General features: G+C 56.9%; 1 protein-coding gene across 1 annotated transcript; it reads right to left on the bottom strand.

Annotated features, from left to right (window-relative positions):
• Positions 1 to 616: 616 nt before the first annotated feature.
• On the bottom strand, positions 617 to 17764 carry BPIFB2 (BPI fold containing family B member 2). Its single transcript, XM_045574426.1, has 16 exons — positions 17702 to 17764; positions 16911 to 17060; positions 14072 to 14165; positions 12385 to 12489; positions 11507 to 11653; positions 10145 to 10205; positions 8426 to 8486; positions 6129 to 6220; positions 5703 to 5888; positions 5426 to 5479; positions 4712 to 4882; positions 4112 to 4179; positions 3923 to 3968; positions 3122 to 3185; positions 2737 to 2813; positions 617 to 1042 (listed from the first exon to the last, which is right to left on the bottom strand). The coding sequence occupies exons 2-16, from the start codon at positions 17017 to 17019 to the stop codon at positions 1001 to 1003; spliced, it is 1377 nt and encodes a 458-aa protein (XP_045430382.1). The 5' UTR covers positions 17020 to 17060; positions 17702 to 17764; the 3' UTR covers positions 617 to 1000.
• Positions 17765 to 18524: the final 760 nt, after the last annotated feature.

An 18524-nucleotide genomic window follows, 5' to 3' on the forward strand; every position in this document is an offset into this window, starting at 1 on the left:
AGGGACTTAGATATGTTCAGTGAGGCCTCAGGCTCAGGAGGTGGATCCTGCCTCCTTCAGACAAAAACAAACAAACAAACAAACAAAAAAACTCTCATGACCAGAGTAAACCAAAGGTGGAGAAGCCACATGAGAAGGCAAGGAAGTCCCTGTCACCTGAGGCTCATAACTCAAGGACAAGCTCCAGGTGGGGGTGCTGGTGAATGGAAGAGAGGGCTGGACATTGTACGTGTGGGTTCTAGGAAGATCGAAGAGTCCTAGGGACCAGCCGCCACCAGTGGTGAGACTCTGGGTGCGTTTCTTTCCTCACTGGGCCTCCGTTCCCGCATCTGTGACATGGGTCTCCACACCCTGCCTGCCTGACTCACAGGGCTCTGATGAGGTCCTAGCAGCAAGATGGATGTGACACTGTAGAGGGGGCCCAGTGTTTGACGTGTCACTGTGGCATTCGAAACTTCCAGGTCATCTGCGTTGCTCTCCAGGGTCCTCGTTCCAAATATGAGCTCCCCTGGGCCAGGAGGTAATGGAGTCCACAGACGAGGTCAATAGAGATGTGGTCTGATCTTCTTCCTCTCTCGAGGAGTTTTGGGGGCTCCAAGGAGAGACAGGACCCAGGACTGCATGCAGAGAACTGGCCCCCATTATGCAAAGAGTTCTCTGGGCTCGGTTGAAAGTTGCAGCTCAAGGGAAGATGTTTAATGCAAGAGGGGGTGGGGCTGTACAGCCTGGAGAAGCAGTTTGCTCCCCACTAAGAAGGGGGTAGGAAGAAGAAGCGGGTGGGTAAGGAAAGAGGGAGGGGAGAAAGGAGGGGGAGGGACAGGATGGGAGGAAGGGAAGGAGGGGAACCAGGCATGCAGCAGAGATTGAACAACCCAGCCTGGGCCATCCAGCTGGCTGGAGAGGACTGGGTGTGGCTTTGCCTTGGTTTCCTAAGTGGCTTGAGGCCAGAGAGTCCCCAGGGCAAACAGCTGGCCCACTCCACCCTCCCGGTGGTCCTGCCTCAGTTTTGGTAGAAGAGTCCGCTGGATATCACCACGTAGCCCTGCAAGGCAGAGAAGACCATGAGCCATGTCAGAGGACCCCCAGCTACCCGTCAGCCTGGCTCTGGGGTCACGCTCTGTCACTCTTACTGTGTGTCTCTGGGCTCAGTTTTCTCCTCTGTCACTAAGAGCCCCCACCTCAAAAGTGCTACTCTGAGGATGCTGTGAGACCACGCGGACAGAGCCCTCATGCATGGTCAGCACCATCTCTGTCTTATGATTGGGAGTCCAGACCATTGAGTATCTTCTCCAAATCTAAGTCTCCCAGCAGAGCCAGGCCCTCCCCATAGGTCCTCTGCTCTCTACAACGAAATGTCTTGGAGGCCCCTTACTGTGAGCCAAGCCCTGTGTCGGGTGCTGGGGGACCCAGCAGAGAACAAGCCAGACCAAGTCCCTACCCATCTATAGCTCTGATGTGGTCCAATATGGTAGCCATTAGCCACATGTGGGTAATTACATTTAAATTAATTAAAATTAAATAAAATGTAAAAATCAGCTCCTCTGTTGTACCCGCCACATTTCGAGTGCCCAAGAGCCGCATAAGCCCAGTGGCTGATGGTGGCCACTGTGTTGGACAGTGCAGAGTTCCCTCCTTGAAGGAAGTTCTATTGAACAGCGCTGGTCTAGGGACCTTTGATCTAAGACCCAGCTGCCAGGATCTGTGGGTCAGCACAGACCATGCCTGTTTGGAGAAACCTTGGGGAAATCCCCACTAGTAGCCCTGGCTCTCTGTGCTCCTTCTTAGGGAGGTGGCTCACACGAGTGTGCCTGGGGATCGTAGTTCTTAAGCAACAAGCATATCCTCTCTGGAGAGGGTCTCACTTGGGGGGAGGGTAGTGAATAACATACAGATTTTGGGCTTGAGGGACCTTGGCTAAGCTTTCTGTCCCATGCATGCCTTGTTGAGTGAATTAGGAGGGATATTAAACTTTTATGTTCCAGGTGAAACAGAAAGAAGCTGAGGGATAGCACCCAGACAGCTGTTTTGATTCAGTTTCACTCTGGGCCCACAATTTCTGATCAACGAAAGTGATTTTATTTTATTTTTATTTTATTTTTTTAAAATATATTTTATTGATTTTTCACAGAGAGGAAGAGAGAGGGATAGAGAGCTAGAAACGTCGATGAGAGAGAAACATCAAGCAGCTACTTCTTGCACACGGGGGTGTGCAACCAATGTACATGCCCTTGACCGGAATCAATGTACATGCCCTTGACCGGAATCGAACCCTGGACCTTTCAGTCCGCAGACCGACGCTCTACGACTGAGCCAAACCGGTTTCGGCAAGGAAAGTGATTTTAGAAGGTTCCAGAGTTCCTTCTCCCATCCAGCCTGCAGAGGTTTATGTACAAAGCCAGAAGGAGCTCCTTTGTCATCCTCCCCAGACACCAAAGGGGCTGGAGCCACCCAGGGCACAGAATCAATGGCAATGGAAGGCCCTGACTGTGGCCTCGTATGATGTTTGAGGAGGATTAAAGGGTGTGTGAAACCTTCCAGTGTCTCTTGACATCCTGGATTTTCCATCTCATTGTGGCTAAGGATTCATGGGGTGATCATGGCAGAAGCAGGGGGCACCCCCAGGCCTGGCTGACCTTGAGATCCCACTTTCTGCATTAGCGGGAAGAGAGGGAATGAGGTGGTCCCCGTGTCTCGAAGCCCAGCCTCCCCGCTCTGGTCATACCCACCGTCTCTCACCTTGTGGACAAAGACCTCAGGATTGACGTAGCGGAGGTTGACCACGTTGGGAAGGGCAACCCCCATGCCCAAGAGAGCTACAGGAAGGAAGAGAGAAGCCAAGGTCAGCCGGAAGGCAGTGACAGCACTGCCTGCAACCAGGTCTGCCCTGAGGTCCTCCTGTTTACACCCACTTTACAGAAGGGAAAATGGAGTCTTAGGAAGGGAAAGGAATTTAGCTAGGATCACACAGCTGCTAAACAGCAGAGCCAAGAGGTGCACAGAGCCAGCTGGACTCCAGAGCCACCCTCTGAGCCTGGGAGGTGGAAGGGGCGGGAGGGAGCCTGCCGTGGGTTTTGACAAGAGGGGTCTAAAGGGGCCACGCGAAGGGGAGGGCAGGGCTCACCATTGAGGTGGTCCAGCAGGGGCTTCTCAAACACGTTGCCCACGAGTGCCTGTATCTGATCCGTCTGCAGCCGCGGAGCCAGGGAAGTGGGGGACCATAGGTCCACCCCAGCAAGGGTCCGGGAAAGATAGACAGGCAGTACACACATGAACACACCAATGAGCACACAGATGGCAGAGGCACAGGGGGAGGGAGGAGGGCAGGTCACCCTTGTCCTGGCTTCAGGCAGAGCCCAGCTACCCCCATGCTCAGGTCAGCCTTCTGAGCACTAGGCACCCAGGAACCACCAGCCTGAGAGGAGGCTGAGAGAGAAGCGCCTGACTGACTGACACTCACTCATGGTGACTGGCTGCCCTGTTGGTGCTGACTGGCAGACAGATGGACTGACCGATAGATAGGCTGATGGAGCATAGAGCCTTGCAGGCCAAGGGACAAAGCCATGTCACGTGACGGACGAAGCAACTAGCACCTCAGATGTTGGCTTGTCCAGATTACTATGGTTTCAGTGATTCCTGGGCTGAGAGGTCATCGACCACCAGGCAGAATGACAGGCAGGCCAACTGACTGACACTGACCCCACCGAAGAACCAAGGCTGACTGACCAGCTGACCTGCTGACAAGCACCATGGGAAATACTGCCGATGGGTGGACTCTGACTGACCACTGTCACCAAGCACCCCAGGAGGAAGCCTGGTGACGGTGGCACACACAGGTGCATGCGTGCACAAGCACACAAATACATGTACCCCTTTTCCAGGCTCACGGCCTGCCCCACTCTGGAGACCCCGGTGCCATACTTACATCAATGAACCCCACGTTGGAGGAGGCCACAGTGAGCTTGACTTCCCTGAAAGGGAAGCAGGAGGGCTAAGGAAGGGGCCTGGTGCCCACCACCCCAGTACCATGACTGCCACATCGAGGCTCTGTGTTGGGTAGCTGTGAGCCCAGAAGAACACACTGAGGTTGCTGGGCCCAGGAGGCCTCACTTACCCCAACACAGATGTGGTCCCCTGAAGCTTCACCTTGTCCACGGAGAGCTGGAGGCTTAGGTTTACTGCCTGGGTGAGTGGGGAGAGCAGGGTCAAAGGGAACAGGACCAAGGGAGACCTTTCAGCGGGCCACCAGTGACCCCACCTCCCACCCATGCCCCCACTCATTCAGGTCCCCCACTTCCCTGGCCAGCGGTGAACAATAACCAAAGCAACCAGATGGAATCCCTTCAGAGAGCAGTGGGTGCCATGCAGGCAGAGTGGTGACATGCAGCAGGCTGATAGGGGCCATCTTTCTCAGGATGGTCCCGAAAGGCCACCTAGACCCTAGGTCCTAGAGGAAGGCTACAACGTTTAGGCTGAAACCTGAAAGAAGAGAAGCCAGGCCTAGTGAGAGCCAGGGAAAGAGTATCCTAGGCACAGGGCATGGCCCGTGCAAAGGTCCTGAGGCAGAAATATTCTGGAACATGGAAAGAACAACAAGGAGGCCAGTGTGGACAGAGCAGAGCAAATGAGGAGCCTGGGGCAGGAAGTGAGGTCTCCCTGACAACCTGACAATCAATACCCTCCCTGCCAGCCCCACCCAGCCCACCTCACTCACCACGTCGAGGGAGAAAAGGGAGCGGAAAGCCGAGTTGGAGGCCGAGGCCAGGACCTCCACCAAGGGCTGCAGCCGCAGGGTGGCGTTGTTGGTGTGGAGCGTGGCCACGGGCGTGCCCCCCAGCCTCACCTTGAGCACCACAGGCATGGGCTCAGGGAACTGACGGGCCACCTGGGAGGAGAGCGGGGAGAGAGGGAGAGAGGAGGCCACCTGGCAGCAAAGGCTGGGTGGGCTCTCCACTCCTCATCCCTCTGATGCTGATCAAGCCGTCGTCTGTACATTACTGGTGCACAGGGGCGGGACCATCCGAGGCCCCTGCCCTCAGGGATGTGAGTCTGATGGGATAATAAGCATGAAGAGAGACAGGGCCTGTGCCGCCTGTGCCAGGAGGGAGGGGAGGGAAGGGAGGGAGGGAGCCATGGAAGCTCAAGGAGCTCGGTCCTCCTCCAGGAGCTAATTCCTTAGCGTGGTTCTAAAAATGGGTAAGGAAATGGAAGCAGAAAGAACATCACAAGCAGGGACATTGCGTGGGCATTCCTCCATAGAGAAGGAAAGAGCATGGTGTCTGAGCAGGAGGGGCCATGCCTGAGATGGAGGGGGCGCAGCTGAACCCCACTTGGGATAGATAGGAGCCAGCAGAGATCCCACAGCCTAGAGAGTCCCCCAGCCCAGTCCTGAGTCTTGACCCCCAAAATGACCAGAAGTGTTACCAACCTCGGGGATGATCCGGCCCAGCACAGAGGTGGTCAGCAGGTTGTCATCCGAGTTCTGAAATCAGCCCCCCACGCGTGACAGCTTTGAGGGTGGCAGCTCCCCAGGCTAGCCCATGTCTTGCCTCCCCTCAACCCTCATTTAACCTTCTAACAGCCTCCCTCCGGCCCCAAAGCTCCAGCCACCTCACCATCCATGCTTTGGCCTCTGTGGGGGTCTCCCCAGGCTGGACCACAGGGGCACACCTCCCCACATGCCCCAGCAGCAGGTTGGCCCTCACCAGCTGTCCTGTGATGTCCATGTTGAGGGAACCAGCCTTCTGCAGCAGCAGGAGGGCAGAGTCAAACAGGTCCTGGGAGAGGCCCACGGTTGCCATGGCACCAGTGGTGCCCACGGGCTCTGGCAGCGTGAAGCGGGTGGCATTCACGGGCAGGACGATGGGCTTGCCCAGAAGGAAGAGAACAGCCTATGGGGGTGGGGAGAGAAGGAAAAAGCTGGGGGGCGTCAGCAGGGCGGTGAGAGGCTCCATCACAGAACCCGGCTCTGAGATGCCACCCAGCCCAGGACGCCATGTGTCCTGTGCACATGGGGAATGCCATTCCAGGCCTTCTCTCCTCCACTTCCCTGCTCTTTTAGGAACCTTCCAGAACACCAAGGACTCCAGAGGCAACCAGCCTCGGCTCAGGGATGACAAGGAGGCACTTACGTTGATATCCAAGGCAATGTAGTCCTTGGTGATGACGGGCTTACTGACCATGAAGTAGCGGATCTGGGACTCGGGCCCCACAGGCTTCAGGCCTGAATGAAACCGGCATGAAGGAGAACAGACGGCACACTTAACCTCATCTGTCCAGAAAACCCAACCACCTGGCTACCTTGTCCAGCCAGACCCAGGCCAGGGAACAAAAGCGGTGGGAAAGGCCCCTGAGTAAGCAAACTAACGTTGCAAAGTGCACACACCCAGGATTCGGCCGCTCACCACCTGTTGATTCTTAGCTTAGACACAATTCTAACAGTTTTCTTTTCCACTCTCCCAATCAATGGAAGACTGAAGTCCCCAAAGTGGAAGGAAAGAGATGGGTCACACTAGGTACAAACTCCCCTTGCCAAAGGCAATAGGGGGCCACGGGAAAAGAGAATTCACATTTACCAAGGTCCAGACATTAGACTTACACTCTCTCGTTCTGTCCTCTCCACAGCACTGTAAGGCTAGGAGCCCATTTCTCACACATACACACACACACACACACACACACACACACACACACACACACACAGGTTGGTGAGTTCAACTGTGTCCAGGATTGTATACCAGGTCCATCCAACTCCAAAGCTACACTCTCTCCCCCTAATCACACTGCCTCCTCCAGGCACTCGAAAGGCACAGTACCGGCCCCAGGGCCGTGTTAGATGCAAACCCCTGTCCCAAAGGCAAAGCAGACCAATAGCCAAGGGCAGCTGCCAACAGTCACCAGCTCTGGATCCCGCAGTCCGTGACGGCAGCATAGGAGGAACACCGGAATCCCAGGCAAAGCCATCGGGCAGGATTTGCTGTGTGCTTCAGACAGGAGCAGCTTTCAAAGAGGCAGGGCAGAGGCGGGAGGCGGAGGGCGGAGGGCGGAGGGCGGAGGGGAGCAGGGGCGAGGGGTGGACAGAGGTAGCCCTGGATTGTGCCCAGGGCTCACTGAGAACCTGTCAACAAGAATGCATCCCTTGATCTGTGTAGAGATGGGCAGGCAGGTTATTGCCAGATCATTCTTAAGTGTTGATAAATATTCAAACTGCTAAAAAGAAAATGAGGCTGGCCTGCTTTCATAGCTTTTAGTTTCAGATTGTAAGATGAAGTCCTGATGGAGCCTTGCTTAAGGTGACCTGTGGCCACCTTTCTGAGCTTTGTGGCTACCAGCACCTGGGACTTCGTCTGAGGGTGTGGAAGGCGTGGGGGGGGGGGGTGAGGGGGGGAAGGGAAGAGACCTATGACTGGTGGGCGTTGGCAGACACTCGGGGAGGATGTTAGAGGTGTGCTGCTCAGTGTCAGGAGCTCCCCCAGGGCAGGCCTCTCATTAACCGCACACCCCCTTTGTCTGACTGCTCCCCTCCCCGACCAGCTCTCCTGAACGGCCCCAGTGAGCCACTTCCACCAAAATCCTCCTCTCAGGCTCTGGTCCTGGGGTCTCTGCTGGTGCGCTCCTAGTACTTCCTAGTAATGAGGACCCGTGGGAAAACCGGAGGTGGGACAAGCCCCTCGGAAAGTGGAGAGAGGGAGCTGTGACTCTGGACGGTGGTGGCCCCTGAGGGGGGACAGGAGAGGGGCACTTGGGAGCAGAGAGCCTGAGCTCTGTTGAGCACATGCTGAGAGGGAGGACCCTGTGGAACGTCCAGGAGGAAATGGAATAGAAGGCCCTGAGCCCTGGAAGGGGGAGAGGTAGAGAGTCCAGCAAAGCATGTGGGAGATGTGGGAGCACACCCAGGGAGCAGGGGCCTCTGCGTCTCCAGACTGGGGAGGAGGCCACTGCAAATACACACACACACACACACACACACACACACACACACACGCACTAAACATTCAAAGACATCCTAGAATTTTTAAGATTCCCCCAAATTCCATCAATAATTGTTCAGTCAGCCTGGCCCTCAGCATGGCTTAGTGGTTGAGCATCAACCTATGAACCAGGAGGTCACGGTTTGATTCCCCGTCAGAGCATGTGCCCAGGTTGTGGGCTCGATCCCCTGTAGGGGGCATGCAGGAGGCAGCTGACCAATGATTCTCTTGCATCATTAATATTTCTGTCTCTCTTTCCCTCTTCCTTCCTCTATGAAATCAATAAAAATATATTTAAAATAATATCAGTAATAATAATAATAATAATAATAGTTCAGTCATCCTACAATTGACCTCCCAACAGTCTACCCTAACCCAGAGGGGGATCTTGATGGGTGATAAGGGCCTCAGAGGGTCTCAGATGCCCCCCTTCCTCCCCCTGGACCCCCAGGTCTTACCAATTAAAGTTCCCAGGTGGACATTGAGGCCCTGCACGAGGTTGGAGACGCTCAGACACATCTGCAACAACACAGAGGAGCCGGGGTTAGGGGGGCACTCAGGGCTGCAGGAGACAAGGCGGGAGGATCTAGGGTCCCAGCCTGGAAGTCTCCCCAAACTGGCCCCAAGGCTTGGAATCCCTGCCTTCCTCCACCACCAGGGGGGCCTCTTCGGGCACGTCCTGTGAGCACCGGAGAGTCAGAGGGGAAGCTGGGATCCTGGGTATCGAGGAAAGAACAGGACTGTGGATACAGCAGAGGCGGCCAGAGCAGGGCCTGGGCACTTGAGGCTGGGAGCCTGCTGCACAGAGGACCAGCGGGTAGAAGGGGCTACCCGTGGTGGAGGCAGGCCAGCGAGCCCAGTGCCCTCCTGGGCATAGGGGGCAGCCAGAGAAGTGTGTTAAGCTGGGGTCCCTGTGATAGATTGTGGGGAAGAGGAGAGACTGCAAGGCCGGGGGTGGTCACTGTCTGGTCCCGGCTAGAGCTGGCCAGGCTGGCCAGGCATGGCCAGGAGGCAGAGGAGAGGGCCAAGTCAGGCTGTGCCTCCTTCTGCCCTCAAACCTCGGTTTTCTCATCTGCGAGATGGGGGGAGGGCACACAGGGTTTAGTTTAGTCTGCTCCTGCCTCTGAAGGAGGCGGGATGGGGCAGGAAGGGAGAGACGGAGCACCGGCTCTCTGGCAGCAGTGGCCACAGGCAGCTCCTGACAAGAGCTAGAACAGTAACCGTGACAGCCTCACTCACCCCGCCCAGACTGTCCCAGCTTCTCCGTGGGTGTTACTGCACTTAACCCCACAGCCAGCCCCTCTCTGCCCTGCAGGTGTGGGATCGGGGCAGAGGGAGGTTAGGCAGCTTGTCCAGGAATCACAGCTGAGGGAAGAGGAATTCGAACCCAGGCCACGCCCTTGTCCATCCTCATTTTCACAGCCACGTGGCCCCCATCCCTCCCTCTCCCATGAAATTGGGGCTGGCCCAGAGAGTGAGCCTCCTTCGCCTGCACCCTCAAACCCACCCTTTTTGGGCTTCCCCATCTCTGTCCTGGACATCTCTTTCCTACTTTCATGGGGAAAGTCCAGGAGCCCCCTCAGGGCCTTGTGAAGAAAAATAAAGCAGCAACCACTGCAATCCCCCCTCATGCTGCCTCCCCCGGTGCCTGGCTCCCCGCTGGGCCTCCCCACCCCTGGGCCGGCCTTCCCTGTGCCTGCCCCCTGTGTCTGACCCCCTGTGTCTGCCCCCCTGTGCCTGCCCCCCTGTGTCTGCCTCCCCTGTACCTGCCCCCCCTGTGCCTGCCCCCCCTGTGCCTGCCCCCCCTGTGCCTGCCCCCCCTGTGCCTGCCTCCCCTTGTGCCTGCCTCCCCTGTGCCTGCCCCCCCCCCCGTGCCTGCCTCCCCCTGTGCCTGCCTCCCCTGTGCCTGCCTCCCCCTGTGCCTGCCCCCCCCCGTGCCTGCCTCTCCCTGTGCCTGCACCCCCCCCCCCCGTGCCTGCCTCCCCCTGAGCCTGCCTCCCCCTGTGCCTGCCTCTCCCTGTGCCTGCCCTCCCTGTGCCTGCATCCCCCCTGTGCCTGCCTCCCCTGTGCCTGCCCCCCTGTGCCTGCCTCCCCCGTGCCTGCCTCCCCCTGCATTCACAGAACTGCTGAGGTCAGCGATGCGTTCCTTCCCCAGAGATCCGCCAGGAGTGCTTTACCTTGTTGCGCAGGACGGCTCTGATATGTTTCTGCACCCGAACCAGCAGCGCAGGGGCCACACTAAGGAAGAGACACAGACAAGGCCCCTGAGCTCCGGGCCAGTGCCCTTGGGCCTGTCTCTTTCGGCAGAGCCACCGTCTGGGAGCGGAGCCTCTCCCCTCGGTCGGGGCCAGTGATTCCCACTCCACACCTGCCAGTGGCTGGACACAGTGCTGGCACAATTGCCTCCAGAGATGAGGAATCTGAGCCTCAAAGATGAGGTCGTTGGTCTCAAGGTTTGGAAGTGGCTCGAGGTTTGAGATGAGAAAAGGAGGCTATGTTTGGGGGAGAGACAGGGCGTTGGGAAAGCTGGGCCCCGCCGTGTCCCCTCGGAGCCCAGTGCAGGGGGCGGCTGCCTGCTGGGGCTCCAGTTCTCTGCAGCACGTTCAGAAAGCCCCCTCCTGGCTCTGGGCCATCCCCTCTGAACAACGAGAGGTGGGTCTGAGGTGATGTGTCTCCACAGGGATTCCTGGGAAACCTGCTAAGATGTTGCTCCAAGCTGCAGCCCAAATTCACTCCAGTGCCCCTGGGGGAGGTGGGAGAATGGCGTCTGTGCTTTTAATGCCATCAGCCTCGGGGTTTCCGTGAACAGCCACACCCGTGAGGCCTGGGGAGGGATGTGAGTTCCCCACGGTGATCACGGGACCCAAGCATGAGTGAATTTACACCCAGCTCCTCTCGGGAAAAGCTCAGCCCCCGCAGTGAGCCCTGCCCACGCGTGGGAAGGTGCAGGCGTAATGCAGGGGGTTCCCATGCAGTAGGTTAGTCAGCCTGTGGGGGGTTGAACACCACGGTTTGCCAGCTGTGTGATCTGAGGCAAGTCACTTAACTGCTCTGTGCCTCAGTTTGTCATTCTGCAAAAGGAGGGCAATACTGGCACCCTCCTGGTGGGACTGATGTGAGACAGAAGGGCCTGGACCCGACCCAGCACACAGGAGGCGCTCAGGAGGCGGGAGCTGGTGCGAGCTGTAGGTGAGGACAGGTGAGAGCTGGGCAGGAGCCAGCCCCCCTGAGCCTCAGGCTCCCCGCCTCTGCAGGAGGGGCAGCCCTCTGCAGTCCCCAAAAGAGGCACCAGCCCAGAATCCTTCCAACTATAGTATGTGTGTGTGTGCACTGTCGCATGGTGCAGGGCCAGGAGGCGGAGCGGACGCGGGCGGGAGCTGCATTCTCACAGTGTGACCTCGGCAAGTCCTCCCCCGTCTCTGAGGCTCTGTGCTCAGCCATAAAGCAGGCGTGACACTGGAGCTCTCTAGGCCCGTGGTGGCGATTGAGTGAAGGCTTGAGCAGGAAGCTCAAGAAATGGCCGCAGCCCAGGCACCCACCTGTGACCGCCGTCTAACACAATGGCGTTGTTGAAGAGTGAGAAGCAGGAGGAGACGCTGACCACGGGGGTCCCGATGGAGCCCTGGTCCACACGGGCATCAGCCAGCAGTACCACGGGCAGGACCAGCTCCAGGGGCTCCGGGACCCTGCGGAGACGCCATTCCTGAGCCCCAGCAGCACCGCCCAGCAGAGCCCCCGTTGACCAATGTGAGATCCTATAAAGCCAGGGACCAAGCCTGCCCCCCGCCACCAACTCAGCACAAAATGACCCCACCTGAGCGCCCCAAACTCCACCCAGGGTCACATACGTTACTCAGGTGACACCTATACCTGAGGTATGATAGGTACGAACTCTGGTCCCCCATAACTCTCACCACAAGACCCTGGGCCAGCCATTCCCCATGCCGAGCCTCAGTTTCCTCCTCTGCAAAGTGGGCGCAAGACTGGGGGCACCGGTTTCGCAGGGCTGTGCTGAGTTTCCCAGGAGGCAGTCATATGAAAACACCCTCCTGCAGCCTGGCCCACAGGGAGCCTAAAAAAATGGCAGTATCGGGACAGAGGCGTTAGAAATACCAGTAAGAGATCTCTCTGAAGGCCCAGCTCATAGTGTGAAACTTAAATGAATGGGAAGTGACTGCTGCACAGAAATAATTCTAATAGTTATGTTTATTGAGCACCTAGCAGGTGCCTTGCACTGTGAAAGGGAGGTGTAATTTTCATTAGAGCAACGAATCCCTTCACTGCAACCCTCATAGTCTTGCTGTGAAGATGCATCCCATTTTACAGAGGAGAAACTGAGGGCTGGAAAAGTGAAATGACTCAGATTGTCCCTGAAAATCCTCCCTCCCTGCCCCCCAAAATGAGGAGACTCGCTCACCGAAAGACCTTGATAGTGAAATTGGCCGCTGCGAACAAGCGTACCCCGAAATCATCAACGAATTTCAGCAGAAGGCGGCTCACCTGGACGTCCAGAATCTGGACCCTGCAGGGTAGGAGTGGAGGTGACAAGGCAGTTCCCATGAATCTGTGGAATGGACTCTGGGGTGGGTACCCCGCGCCATATCCGTACCCACACTGTCCGTGTTATAAAGAACGCCTTTGGAAGCATGGGGGGAGGGATAGGCAGGGAGTCCTCCATCTTAGGGGCATGCAAGCCGTGGATGGGCAGCCCGGTTGTAAGAAGAAGAGGCAGAGAGGACCCTAGCCCTGGACAGGAATTGGGTGAGATGATCTCTCAGTTGGAGGGATTTTAGTGTCTGACTGAGGTCTAGAAAGCTGGGAAGGTGGGGAAAGAAAGACTTCAAGGTCCACAGGAGGCAGAACTCCCCGGGTACCATTCCAGTCAACCACATAGGCTGGGAGCAATGGAAAACACGCTCCCTTCAAAGCTATCTGTTCTGATTGCTAAGCACTTTTCAACTAGCCTACAATCTCTCTCTTTTTCTAAATGAAAGTCATTTTTCCCCTGCATGGGAGTGAGGGGCAGGTGATTCAGACACTACAAATAGTATAAATTTTAAAAGTCACATCAAAACTCCACCCTCAAAAACTCTCACTATGAGCACATGGGTAACATCCCTCCATCCTTAGGCCACAGGCTGACCTAGCACCTGCTTCTTCTCACTTGACAACGCCCAGGGAGTGTTCCCACATTACAAACAAGGACCCTCAGCCTTGTACTTAAACAGCAGCGCTGTCTGGGGTGTGGCCAGAATACACGTCACGGAGGAATCCTGATTTGGGGTATCGATGTCGTGCCCAGTTCTCCCATTACTACCCAGTCTCAGGGCCTCACACTGGGGCTCTCTCCAGCGGCTTTTTTACCCACCCGTGTTTTAAAGTCTTAAAATGTTTAATTAGCTGCCATCACTCAAAGGTTGATAGATTTCATAACTTCTCTTGAGAATCTGGCGAGAGTGAGTCTGTGCGCCTACATGGACGGGGTCCAGGGGCCCAGCCCCTCCCTGTCTCTGTCAGTGAGTCTCTAGGCACCACAAGGGGGTGTGGAGGTAACGCGGGCTCAGGCCTGTGCCCTGCAGTCAGTGCCTAGCTCTCGGAGGAAGTAGCCAAGAGTCCTGCCTGCTCTGGGGACCCAGTCTTGGCTCCTAGTGGCAGAAGTCTACCAATGCAGGGACACGAGTCCCCTGTGTCTCCACCGGGGGTCCATCTCCCAAGTCTCCCTGGGACCACTCACCTAGTGGAGAGGGGTATCTAGCCTGGAGAGGGAAGCACTCCCTGTAGACTAGTCCAGTGGTCGGCAAACTGCGGCTCATGAGCCACATGCGGCTCTTTGGCCCCTTGAGTGTGGCTCTTCCACAAAACACCACGGCCTGGGTGAGTCTATTTTGAGGAAGTGGCATTAGAAGAAGTTTGAGTTTTAAAAATGTGGCTCTCCAAAGAAATTCCACTCGTTATGTATTGTTGCTATTGGTCTCTGTTGACTAACGAGTTTGCCGACCACTGGACTAGGAGGCTGGAGTTCCCAGTGGTGAGAGCACGTGCCTGCCGGGTGGGACTGCTCGCCTCGTGGTGGGTGTACCTTATCCGAGGGCGGGAGCACTCACCTGGTGGGCTGGAGCACCTCTCCACTCCGGTCCAGGAAATGCGGGACAGTGACCTGCAGGGCCCGCTGGAGGGGGGCTCTCCCCATTTCGGACACTGTGAGGCCAGAGCAAGGCGAGGTTAGGCTGCTCTCCGGAGCCCCATGGGGAGCCCACACCACCCACCATCCACCCTGAGGCCTGAACGAAGAGGCCTCAGAGGCTGGAAGGGGAAGGCTTGTCACGGGGTGGGTGGTCGGGGGCCGGCTGACTCCCCAGGAGCCCTCCTCGGGCGGAATTCTCACACCAGCCCCGGAGGGCCTGCCTTTCCCCCTCTCTCTGTCTCTCCAAATCCCACTTGTTCTACGCTGCTCCTCAGAAACAGTAACGTCCTTTGCCCTTTTACAAGACTCTGTTGGGGCCCCAAACCAAGGGGCCTCTCAATCACACAGGGGCGGGGAGCTCTGGGGGCTGGAGGCTTAGAACTCTGGAGTCCCTCGGGTTCTGGGTGCCAATCTCAGCTCTGCTGCTCTCTGTGTGGCTGCTCTGTGCCTCAGAGTCCTTGCCTTTAAGTGTGCAGTGATTATAATGGTGCCCATCCCACAGGGTCCTTGTGGTGACTCGGCACACAATTAATGGTAGCTCTCCCCGTTGCTGTGCATTTTGGGGGATAGCAGTGGCTGCCATTCTATAGCGCCCCCTTTGTGCCAGGCTGTTCCTCACAGCTCTGTGCCGTAGGTATGATGCCCGTTTTACCCAGAGGTGAGGACACCTGGCGAGGAGAAGTCAGATCAGGGCCAAAACCCCTGGCCCCCAAAGCCCTGGGTTTCCTCACCCACCTGTACTGCTGGGCGGGGGCGGTGCTGACTAAATGTGGCTGGAATTAAAAGAGGGGGTGGAGCTGCGAGAGAGCACCATCAAATGAAGGGTTGAGAAGCCCGAACTCGGCTCAGACTCACTGTGGGGCCTGGAGGAGTCCCTGGACCTCTGGGCCTCGGTTTCCCCAGACCCGAGCATAAAGGCCGTGGTCTCTAGGTCCCCCATGCCCCACTCTCCAGCCTGACCCTCTGTGGCAGGCCTCTGGGCTTCCTCTACAATGCGTTCTTGACCTCTAGGGTTTTGGCAGGAGATGGAGGACCCTGATATGAAGCCACACGGCCTGGCTGTGGACAGGTGTGTAGGGCACCGGCCTCCTGCCAGACTTCCGCCCAGAACAAACTCAGGCAGGTGCACCTGCAGGCTCTGGACAAAGGAGCTCCCATGGGCGAGGTGGGGAGAAGGTGGCCGGCGGGGGGCAGGGGCCTCATGTCCCCGCCCGCAGGCATCCGTGCCTGGGACCGCGTGCCAGTCACACTGTAACGGATCACTGACCCCTTTCGTCACCTGCCTGTCTGCCCAGATCCAAGGTGCTGAAAGGCTGTGTCTGCACCAGGGACCCTGCTGCTTCCCTGAGCTGCTGCCTCCTGCTTCGTGGCAGGGGCCACTGACCGTCATTCTGACTCTCTGGCCTGCGTCCCTCACCCCGTAGTCCGGCCTCAGGAGAAGCAGCTTCTGATCTCACCCCTCACCCAGCTTCCAGACCTCGGAAGCCTCCCGGGGGCAGCTGGGGGACAGCGTTGGTCCCTCCCTGGGCCTTGGTTTCCTCACTGTGCCTTCCCCAGGGGATGGGGTCATAGGACAGAGGCCTAGGTTGGGCCGGGTGAGGGGATAGCTCTCACTGTGAGCCCAGCAGGGATCTAACTCCAGACGCTCTCCCAGTGCCGTGTTGATATGCCTCCCCCAGCACGCATGCACACACAGACACCCCCATGCACACTTATGGCATGCAGCCACTCACACCTCCCTGCACCATGGCACTTGCACACATGCCCATGGTTAGGCACCCACCCAACACTCGAGTACATATGTGGATACATCTCCATGAATTTTCAAACTTACACACAGACACACACAAGCAAACATTGCCAAACTGACCCATGCCTACCCCACTTAGGCCCGTGAGCACAATCACACAGCACATTTGCATATGGGGCAGGACATTCACATAACATTGGTTGAGAAGTGCTGTGTCAGAAACTGGGAGCCAGGGACACAGTGGCAGATAAGATCCGGGTCCTCAGGGGCTTTTGAGTTCATAGGAATGTTAATGAAAAAAAAACATTAAAACCTGTAAAAAAAAAAATTTGTGAGTTTATTTGAGCCAAACTGTCGACATACGCTGGGAAGCAGAGAGAATGCTCCGAAGAATGGCGGGTTGCATCTGTATTTATACATTGCAATCAGAGGAGAGACATAGGTGGGTTACATGAAATTCATTGGTGATGGAGTAAGGAGGTGGGATAAAGCAAAGCGGTGGGAAACCCCTGGGATTGGATAAAAAGTAAAATGATGGACACATACTTAGGTGAGTGCAGGAACAATTAACATGATAACGAAGGAATTTGAGGCATCTGTCCTGGCGCCCACCACATTTGGTTGTGCTCCAGGGGCTCCAGAAAAAAGGGAAGTTACAAGTTAACCAGACATCTCACAGATATGTTATCTTAGAGGCAAAAAGACAACAGGCTTGGTAAAAAAGATCTAAGTTGATCTTTGTCAGGGAAAATATCAGCAGAGAACATGACCACCCTCTATAACCTGTTTGTTGAATATTTAATTTTCAAACCATTTTGTGGTTATTTTAGGTCTCTGAGTTTGCAAGACTGCCACACAGTCCTCCCCTGAGCTTGTCAGGTTAGCATGTGGCTCCTTTCATTCACAGGCACATGCACACACTTAGAATTGTGCATACATGCTGACAGGGACTCGCTCGCACATGCTCGTGGCAGACACACATGGGACAGCCCAGGGGCACATCTCTTACCGTAGCTCAGCATCGCCTTGTTGAGTCTGACCACGGTGCTCGGCAAGGAGGCGCCCGCCACGGGCAACAGCAGCGCCAGCAGCAGGCCCAGCCTGCACGCCTGCGCCATGGCAGTCCTTGTCCTGGTCACTGCCCCCAAAAATCTGCGGGCTGGGTGGGGACAAGCATCAGGGAGCGCGTCCAGATCCCACTCCCAGCCCTACCCTGGGCCCCTCACACAGGCTTGCGTCTCTGCGCTGGAAGAATCACCTTCCCCAGCCTGCTTTGTCAGGAAGCACGAGGGACCTGGTTTGGAAATGGCCCCTAGGCCCAGAGAAGACATGGCCTTGCCTACAGCCACACAGAAGAATGGGGTGGTGCAGGGCCCAAGCCATGCCGAGGAGGATGGGAGACTCACAGATGGGGCGACTGAAGCCCAGGCCACCACCCTGGGGCCCAGGGCTGCGTCACCTGATGCCAGTGTGACAGCCCATTCTGGGGCCCAGCTGTCCAACCCCAGCCAGGGAGGACCTGGGGTGGCTCCTGTCCCATCTTGTCCAGAAAGTGGGCCTCTTCACCACCCTCCTGGCCCTCCCAACCCCAGCCCAGCCAAGTGGGCAGATCTGTGTCCAATTCGGGGAGAGGAAGCTAGGCGGGCTGAGGGACCACTGCTCTGGGTCCCCAGAGACGGGCCATCGCCAGAGCAGGGACGGGCCCTTCTGCAGAAGGCAGATGAAAGTAGTGCCCCCATTGAACAGATGGAGAAGTCGAGGTTCCTCCTTGGAAGAGTGCCAGTCCACCCAGAGTCCTACCTCGGGCAGTTCCTGGGACAAGTGGCCTGCCAGCCCCAGGCAAGCCCTCCTCTGCCCCGGGCAGGTATGGAAGCCGCCTTATAGGCTCCCTGGTGTGCAGGGCCTCCTGGGGAGGATGCGGGGAGGGACAGGTTTGCTTGTGGTTGCAAGTGTTTTCCCTGCAAACATGGCCTGTGCCAAAGTGCCTTACCCCACTTGGGCAGTGGGGCTGCCACGTAGCCTGCCCTGGATGCCAACCACGGCAAGACCTTGGGTTGGGCAGCTGTGGGGCGTTGAATGGCAAGAGATCTCTGGACGGAGCTCTGCCCCCAGTGGGTTCCTCTCATCACTCCAGCCAGGCCCGGCCGGGCCCAGGACGGAGAGAATGCTCACGGTCAGGGCTGGTGCAGTCACCTCTCAGGCCCGGTGCCGCCACGCTGGCCCAGGAACATGGCCCTCTTAGGGGGAGCAGGAGGCGGCCTGAGCCCCAGCCCCAGTGACTGGCTGAGCCTCGACCCCTGTCATAAACTGAGCCCTGGTCCTCATCAGGCACCGAGCCCTGACTCAGGAGACAACAGACAAAAGGGGTGGATGATCCAGTCCCCGCTAGCTAACACCCCAAACTCTCTCCAAATGCAATCATTGGCCATAATTACTAGCATCAAAGGAAAGTGAGTTTGTGTGTGAGTGTAAATATGGAATGGGCGTTTGACACATTGGTATATAGTGTCACCATGCCTGTTTATATGACTCCACGCATGTACAGTATGAATATGTGGGCTTTGTATACTGAGTATGTATGTGGATCTGTGTGTACGTGTGTATGTGCATATATGTATAGCAG

The sequence above is a fragment of the Pipistrellus kuhlii genome, unplaced genomic scaffold (genome assembly GCF_014108245.1).
Source record: "Pipistrellus kuhlii isolate mPipKuh1 unplaced genomic scaffold, mPipKuh1.p scaffold_m20_p_6, whole genome shotgun sequence".
NCBI classification, from domain to species: Eukaryota; Metazoa; Chordata; class Mammalia; order Chiroptera; family Vespertilionidae; genus Pipistrellus; species Pipistrellus kuhlii.

Coding starts and splice junctions, on each gene's coding strand:
- BPIFB2 (XM_045574426.1), bottom strand. CDS start 17,019: ATGGCGCAGGCGTGCAGGCTGGGCCTGCTGCTGGCGCTGCTGTTGCCC. Junction 11,654..12,384: donor TTCACTATCAAGGTCTTTCG/GTGAGCGAGTCT, acceptor GCGTCTCCGCAG/GGTCCCGGAGCCCCTGGAGC. Junction 4,883..5,425: donor TGGGCCGGATCATCCCCGAG/GTTGGTAACACT, acceptor CTCTCCTCCCAG/GTGGCCCGTCAGTTCCCTGA.